The sequence below is a fragment of the Chelonoidis abingdonii genome, chromosome 11 (genome assembly GCF_003597395.2).
Source record: "Chelonoidis abingdonii isolate Lonesome George chromosome 11, CheloAbing_2.0, whole genome shotgun sequence".
Taxonomy (NCBI): domain Eukaryota; kingdom Metazoa; phylum Chordata; order Testudines; family Testudinidae; genus Chelonoidis; species Chelonoidis abingdonii.
This window is the reverse complement of record NC_133779.1, coordinates 16,954,126-16,962,635: the sequence shown is the minus strand read 5'-3', so window position 1 is coordinate 16,962,635 and position 8,510 is coordinate 16,954,126. Positions and strand designations below refer to the sequence as shown.

Sequence of the window (8,510 nt, the reverse complement as noted above, 5' to 3'; positions counted from 1 at the left end):
TCCAGTCCTTCTGGGGGTTCAGGGTGCTTGGATCCCAGCTAGGATACCCTGAATTCCGCCCCACAGCCCCAAACCCAAACTGTCCTGCCTTTTCTCCCGCCGGTCGAATCCTTTGTTCCCTTCTCCTCCGCCCAGGTGCTCCCCCCTGCCGGGCTTGGGTTACAGGCTGAGCACCTGTCCCTCACCTAAAGACATCCCCTGCTTTCCCGTTCCCCACACAGACAGTCCCTACTCCTTCCCATTCCCCACACAGACAGTCCCTACTCCATCACAACAGGTCAGCTCTAAAGCCGGATCTCACGCCCGGCGTCGGACATTACACCGGGCTCAGCACGTCCCCCACCCTTCGGGAGACGTTCGTCCCCGGGAAAACGTCGTCCATCGGGGCGATACGCTCGCCACGTTCCCGCAGATCCTCGGCATCCTGCCGGCGGAGACAGAACCAGCTGCCCTGTCAAGGCCAAGCCAGGAGAATCAGAGGAAACGGGGTCACCCCGGCAGCGACCCGGAGCGAATATGGCCGCGATATTCACCAGGCCAGGCCTGCGGGGGGATTGCGTGCGGATCAGAGCAGGTGACGGACAGAGAACGGCGCTGAGGACCCACGGTGCCCGGTTTCAGTAGGTCCTAATGCCGTTTGGCCGAGCGGCCACCCCAGCCGCTTCCCAACGTTGCCCCAGGGATGCGTTACGGGATGGCTCGGCCGAGCCTGCTGCGGCCTAGCGCAAGGCCAGTCTCATTTCTTCTGACCCTCCCGAGCGTCAGGACAGTCCGAGAGAGACAGAAGAAACTTGCCGTGGCCTTTACGCCGAGTTCGAAGAACACGCCTGCTTTCGAACCATCGAAGCCAACTCGTCACCAAAACAGCCCTCGATGGGGCCCGGCTCCGGCCCAGGATTTTACCGACCCCGAAGGTTCAGAGAACCCGCCCAAGGCCGGAGCTGCAAGCCAGCGACCCCTTCGGCAGGCTGCGTTCTTCCCACAGGTCAGCTGTGTCATCTCCGCCGTCCCGGAGTGAGATGTGGCCAAGGCAGCACCTGCTCATGGACTTAAACCCCAGAATTTTCCCAGAGCTGCTGTCCGAGGGGGTTTCTTCATTTAACATGGTCTACGCCCGTCTCTGGGAGTGACCCCTTAGCGGGCCGGGCCCCACGAACCCACACAGTCCCACCAAGACAGGCCCGTCGGCACCAGCGCCCCGTCTCTTTCCACAGCTCCCGGCAGCCCAGACAGACCCTGCGCAATGCTCCCGGGGGAATCCACAGCAGCACCGGTGGCCTTTGCTGAACAAGGTACCCACGGATGAGTCCCCCGGGCGCAGACCCTGCCGAGCCACGGGCTGGCATCGACAGGCAGAGTCTGACCCATGATCCAGCATCGTGATCGGCAAGGCCAAGCTGGGACGGCCTCCGGGTCTCTCTCTGTCCCCGCCTTTGTCTGCCAGGTATGGGCCCCTCCGAAATGGGCGCCCCACATCCAGTCCCCAAGCCCCGGTTCTCCAGCTCCGTTCCCAGGTCCTGCCTGCCGGGTGCCTTGCTGGAGTGTCTGGTCCTTGGGGCATGTGTGTATCGCTGGCCCCTGTTGGCTTGGGTTTGAGACACCCCACTGGCCCTGTGTTAACCCTTTCGCACCCCGCTTGGCAGGGGGGGGATGCAACGTGTAGAGGGAAACTGAGGCATGCCTAGGTGTCTCACACACATATTACAGGAAACTGCTGATTCGTCACAGCCTGTCCTCCACAGGCCACACTCAGCCCACAGGCCAGCAGAGCAAACCGAGCAGGAGCAGGAGCAGGAGCTGCTCCACCGCCAGCCAGTCCTCCCTGGCTGTCCCCCTGCCAGCGTTACCCGCATCCTCCACCAGCCCAGCAGTGTGGCACTGGGTCCCACCCATCCAGGCACACAGGGGCCGGCTCAAAAAACCAAATCTGGGTGATAAAAAGGCAGGCAAGATCCGCATCACCCGCCAGGTCCCCTTCCCCACAAGGACGGACATTCGCCAACCGGGGCACCTGCTCCCTAGAGAATCCGGTGACAGATCAACCACTTCCCCTCCCAGGGCCCAACCCCCACCTGCCCACCCCCCAGATGGGATGGGCACGTCGTCCCATGGCGGGCTGGTGTCCAGAACCGAGGACGGCAAAAGCCAGCCGCTGATCCAACAGGAAGGGGCCAGACCAGAGTTCACAGCATCCCCCCAAACCACCCCAAGGGGAGGGGTATGGGCGTGACCCCATGGGAATCAAACTTGCTCTGGTCCAACGGTCGCTTCCGGCTTCCAGGTCGCTAACCACTAGACCCTGCAGCCTATGTCCCGGCCCCGACAGCAGTGAGGGGGGTCGGAGCTGTGGAATCACTGGCCCGGCTGGGGTGGACAAGGTGGTGTTACCACCCAAGCTCTACCTGCACCTGCCCTAGTGCAGACACGATTCTGCCACCGCGGGAGCTTGCCCAGCTGGTGGGCGGTGCAGGGGGGTTGGTCTACGCTGCACCGGTCAATCTCTGCCAGTGCCCCTCACTCCTGCCCCACAAACCCTTGCCAGCCCAGCCCTGCCGGTGCCCCTCACTCCCGCCCCGCAGCCCCCCGCCGGGCGCTGACCTGGGGCAGGGCGATGCTCAGCTGTCTCTGCAGCGACTCCTTCTCATGGGCCAGCTCGCGGAGCCGGAGCTGGGCCGTACTCAGGCTGTCCTGCGTGTCCCGCAGCGTCTCCAGCAGCCGCTCCCGCTCCGTCAGCATGTTGACCATCAGCTGCTCGAAGTTGGCGTCCTCGGGCCCGTAGGCCGAGCCCCGGCGGCTGTCCTCGGTGATGGTGGGCATCACTTCGCACATCATCCTGCCGGGGGAGCGGGGCAGGCCCCGGGGGGCGCCGCGGGGCGGTGGGCTGGGGGCTCAGTGCCCCGACCTACCGGGGGGCGTGGGGAAGGAGAGAGAAAGAATGAGACAGAACTCGGATGCCTGGGTTCTATCCCAGCGCTGAGGGGAGCAGGGCCTAGTGGTTAGAGGGGGGGCTGGCAGCCAGGACTCCTGGGTTCTATCCCAGCACTGGGAGTGGAGCGGGGCCTAGTGGTGGTGGTGGTGGGAGCTGGGAGCCAGGACTCCTGGGTTCTCTCCCTGGCTCTGGGAGGGGAGTGGGGTCTAGTCGTTAGAGCTGGGGGGCGGAGGGGCTGGGAGCCAGGACTCCTGGATTCACTCCCTAGGTTTGGGTGGGGCGTGCGGGGGAGAGGTGTCCCTTACTAAAAAACTATATTAATTTAAAACTATCTCAGAAACGCCCATAAATCGCCCTCCCCGCAATTGGGCCTAATGTCCCACTGTGAGTTTTTGTGGAGCAATGAGGCCCTCTGCCCCCACCTCACATTAAACACCTTGGGTGGGGGGGGCGTTCATTACAGGGAGTAAAAGCTGGACCCCTCCCCCAACAGCTGGTGACAACCCCCCTGGGGGGGGGTTATAAACTCCTTCCTGCCCCAGACCCCCAGGGTAGGAGCTGGGGACCCCCTGGGCCCATCCTGCCCAGAGTCTCCCCTCCCCGGAGACCTGGGGAACAGGCACCGGCTGTTCAACCGTGGCCCCCCCACAGCTCCTCCAGCGCAGCAGAACAGACACACACAGCGGCAGAGCTGTCACCAAAGCCAGACGTCGGCTTCTGCCTGCCAGGAGCAGGACTCGCTTCCCCACGCAACACATACGGTGTCACCCGCTACCGACACAACGTGACACACAGCCACGGTGCAACACCCGTCCACAACACAACACACACGGCGTCACCTGCTCCCGACACAACGTGACACACAGCCACAGTGCAAAACCCGTCCACAATGCAACACACACAGCACCACCCACTCCCGACACAATGTGACACACAGCCAAGGTGCAACACCCGTCCACAACGCAACACACGGCATCACCCGCTCCTGACACAACGTGACACAAAGCCACGGTGCAACACCCATCCACAACGCAAGAAACGGCGTCACCCACTCCCGACACATGACACACAGCCACGGTGCAACACCTGTCCACAACACAACACACATAGCGTCACCCGCTCCCAACACAACGTGACACACAGCCACAGTGCAAAACCCGTCCACAACGCAACACACATGGCACCACCCACTCCCGACACAACGTGACACACAGCCACAGTGCAACACCTGTCCACAACACAACACACGACATCATCCGCTCCCGACACAACGTGACACACAGCCACGGTGCAACACCTGTCCATAACGCAACACACACGGCACCACCCGCTCACGACACAAAGCGACACTGGGCCATGCACACAGCATCACACGTTCCCGATGCAACGCAACACACAGCCACATTTGCAACACTTGTCCACAATGCAACAGTGTGACAACCCAACACACACAGCATCACCTGCTTCCAACACAACATGACACACAGCCAGAGTGCAACACCCATCCATAATGCAAAAGTGCGACACACACGCACAGTAGAAGACACAACACCACATGCTACACATAGAATGCAACACCCACCCACAATGCAACAATGCTATGCAACACACACAGCATCACTCGCTCCCGACGCAATGCAACGTACAGCCACAGTGCAACACCCGTCCATTATGCAATACTCTGACAAAGCAACACACACAGCATCACCTGCTCCTGACATAACATGACACACCACAGCCACAATGTAACACTCGTCCACAATGCAACAGTGTGACAATGCAACACTGGGCCATGCACACAGCACCACCCACTTCCAACACAATGTGACACACAGTGCTACGCACATACAACCCAATACAGCACCATTCACAGTCTCATATGCTTCCAAAACACAATACACAGCCAGAGTGCAACACCCATCTATTTTGCAACAGTGTGACACACATACACTGTAACAGACACCACAAGCTACAGACACAATGCAACAGTGCAACGCAACACACACAGCATCACCTGCTCCCGACACACAGCCACGATGCAACACCCCTGCCTGCAATGCAACAACACAACACAGCCGTGCTACACACACACACACTACAACTTACAACACAATGCGCTACCGACACAACGCAACACCCACCCCCAATGCAACAGTGCCACACAACACAACACATACTACCGACAATGTAACACCCAGGCCCAGTGCAACACCCCCAGTGCTACACATACGGCAACACACAGTGCAACATGCTACCAACACAACGCAACAATGCGACACACAAACAGGCTGCAACACCCAGGCAAAATGCAATAACCCAACACACATTCACACATAGAGCCGCCCTGCGCCTGCAGACACCTCGTCTGGGATATTTATAGATAGCGACAGGACTGGTGCCCCCCTGCTCCCACGCACAGACACACTCAGACGGTACCTGTGCACAGACACCCCAACACGCCAACACACGCCTGCCTCTCACAGGCCCTCATGCCAACCCTCTTCTCCTTCCCCCATGGCCCTGCCTGACCCAGGGAAACCACATCAGCTTCCTCGGGGAGGGGGTCCAGATGCCCTCCCCCCCGCCCGCAACACACTTGTGTTGGTGTGTGTGGTCATGTGCTCGCGACACACCAGCTGGGCTCGCATGGAGCAGTCTGGCCTAGGTGGCACCGAGGGTGCATGGTGGTCACACGGCCGGAGCGGCTCGCACGGGCAGCGCGGCTCGCACGGGCAGCACACATGTCAGGGCCCAGCTGGGCCAGACCCTGCAGCCCCGTCATGCACCCAGCTGTGGTTTGTGCCCCACAGACTGGGGGATTGCTGCCCTCCCCCCACGGGGTCTCTCCCACCGAGTCCTGGGGATGGATCGGGGGGGGGCAGCTCTGACCCACCAGAGTGAAGAGAAAAAGTGAGGTGCTCTCCTTGCTCCCCAGGAAGACAACGTAGTTGAGGGAGGGGACAGAAGAGCTGTCCAGCCCCCTCCATCCCAGCTGCAGATTCAGCTGGGATTTCCCCCCCCCCCGACCCCCACAGTCTAGCTGCCCTGCCCCCTTGCCCATGGATTTTGGAGGTGGAGTCCGAAGAAGGGACAGAGGGGTTCTGCAGGCACATGGGGAGTAGGGGAGATGCAGGGGCCCCAGGCTGGGTGTGGGGGTCAGAGAACAGGAGGGAATGAAGCAGGAAGGGGGCGGGAGTGTTGGCAGGAGGATGGAGGAGGTTAGGGGGGAAGAGTGGGGGGGCTGAGGGGGCAGCTGGACAGGGGAAGGCGGGTGCAGGCAGACGGGGTGCAGGGAGAGGGGCAGCCCAGGGGGACTCACCCAGCTGGTACCTGGGGTGGAGACTTGGGGGCTGGGACAGGAAGATGTGGGGTGTGGGGGAGGGGAGGGGCTTGCGGAGGAAATGGGGGACAGGCAGGGTGCCCTAGCGGCGGGAAAGTGCTGGGTGCACAGGAGTTGGGGGTGGTGGTTGGGGAGCAGGGGGGGCTTGGCACCTATGCAGCGGCATGTGGGGTAGTGCTGGGAACTGAGGGGTGCCAGTCGGGGAATGGGGGGGCAAGGGGTGCACACGGGCGCGGGAGCAGGCAAGACCTAGGGTGGAGGAGCAGGGACGGGAAGAGTGGGGGGACCGAGGCAAGGGGGCAAATGTAGGGCGCCGGGGCAGCAGGTGGGGGGCAAATCAGGCGAAGAGGTGGGGGGGCTGGGCAGGGGGGCACACACAACCGGACTAGGAGAATAGGGGGGCTGGGCAGGGGGGTGGAACGCAGGAGAGCTGGGGGAGCAGGATGGACAGGGGGCGCGCGCAGGGACTGGGGAGAAGGGGGACCCAGGGGCAGGGGAGCAAGGACTGGCGTGGGGTGCAGCGGCCTGAGAAGGGACTGAACAATGGGGGCAGGCAGGGACCCATGGGAGCAGCAGGGATGGACGGGGGCACACGCAGGACAGGCGAAAAGGGGGGCGGGAGGGGGCTGGGGAGAGGGACTGGACAGGGAGCGCACAACAAGGACTGAGGAAGGGGGGGCGGGCGGGGGCTGGGGAGCAAGGACTGGACAGGCGGGGCGCACGCAGGGAACGGGCGAAGAGGGAACCACGGGAGGGACAAGGGACTGGCGGGGGGGCAACACGCAGGGACAAAGCGGAGAAGGGGGGCCCGGGAGGGCCAGGGAGCAGGGGACTGACAGGGGGGCGCACGAGGGACTGGGAAAGCGGGGCTGGGAAGGGGCTGGGGGAGCAGGGACTGACAGGGGGGCGAGGCAGGGGACTGGGCGAAGGGGACCAGGGGCAGGATAGAGAGAGAGGGGGGCGCACGCAGGAACAGGGGAGAAGGGGGGCCGGGGGAGAGGGACTGAAGGGGGGCGCATGCAAAAAGGAGAGGCGGCCGGGGGGCAGGGATCGGAATCACGGCGGCGCAAGCGGAGACAGGGGAGAAGGGGGGCCGGGGAGCAGGAACTGGACAGGGGGCGCGCGGCGTTGCTGGGCAGAATGGGCGGGGAGGGGGGGCAGGGACTAGACGGGGGCGCAACCGCAGGAACAGGGAGAAAGCGGGCCGGGAAGGGCCGGGGGAGCAGCGGACTGGACAGCGGGGAGGCGCAGCAGGAACAGGGGAGAAGGGGGGCCAGGGGAGCAGGGACTGGACCGGGGGGCGCACGCAGGGACTCGGGAGAATGCGGGCCGGGAAGGGGCTGGGGGAGACAGGACTGGACAGGGGGGCGCACCGCAGGGACTGGGGAGAAGAAGGGGACCGCGGGGGGGGCAGGGACTGGAAACAAGGCGGGGCACGTCAGGAACGGGAACGGGGGGCCGGGAGGGGGCGCACGGGGGCAGGGACTGGACGCGGGACGCACACAGGGGCCGAGAAGGGCGGAACCCGGGGCGCACGCAGTGGCCAGGGGGACCAGGCAGGGACGGGGCAGCACGGGGCCGGGCACTGGGAGTTCGCCGGCTCCTACATGCAGCGGCGGCTGGTTCTGTGCTGCGGAGGCCGGAGCGGGGGGGGAGGTGGTCCCAGCTCCTACCTCGGGCAGGGAGATGGGTTCTGTGGGGGGGGGGGGGCTAGGGGATGTCAGGAGTGGGGAGGGGCACCGGGGATTGGCAGGGGGGCAGCTGCTGTCGGGGGGAACGGACAGGAATGCGGGGGGCGAAGGGGGCATGGCTGGGGGCGCGGATGGGGGGGATACAGGGGGTCCGTGGCTGGATGCGGGAAGATGCAACCCACGGGGATGCGGACAGTCTGGGATGCAGGCGAGGGAGACGGGCAGGGGGATGGGCACAGAAGAATGCAGGAATGAGGGGGAGGGGACTGGGGGATGCGGGGTGGGGGGTGGGCGAGGGATGGTGGTGGGGGTGGAGGGGCGGGGGACGCATGCATGCAAGGGGCGAGGGGTGGGACGCCGGGGGGTGTAGGGTGCATGCAGGGGGCGGGCAGGGGAGGTGCGGCGAGTGGGATACAGGGGATAGGTGGAGTATGCGGGGGCGGCGCATGCGGGGGGGTGCGAGGGGAGACGCGGGGTCGCGGCGCTGCATGCAGAGGGGATTGGGGAGAGTGGCGGGGCAGGGAGTGCAGCGGGGATGATGGAGCTATGG

The 8,510-nt window shown here is 64.0% G+C and overlaps 1 protein-coding gene across 1 annotated transcript in view; it reads right to left on the bottom strand.

The window, feature by feature from the left end:
• LOC116817988 (liprin-alpha-3-like) overlaps positions 1–3,149 on the bottom strand; it is a 30,281-nt gene extending 27,132 nt beyond the window's left edge. The window contains 1 exon segment of the mRNA XM_075071273.1: positions 2,599–3,149. Within this exon segment, the coding sequence (XP_074927374.1) occupies positions 2,599–2,832 (234 nt within the window). The 5' untranslated portion in view covers positions 2,833–3,149.
• Positions 3,150–8,510: the final 5,361 nt, after the last annotated feature.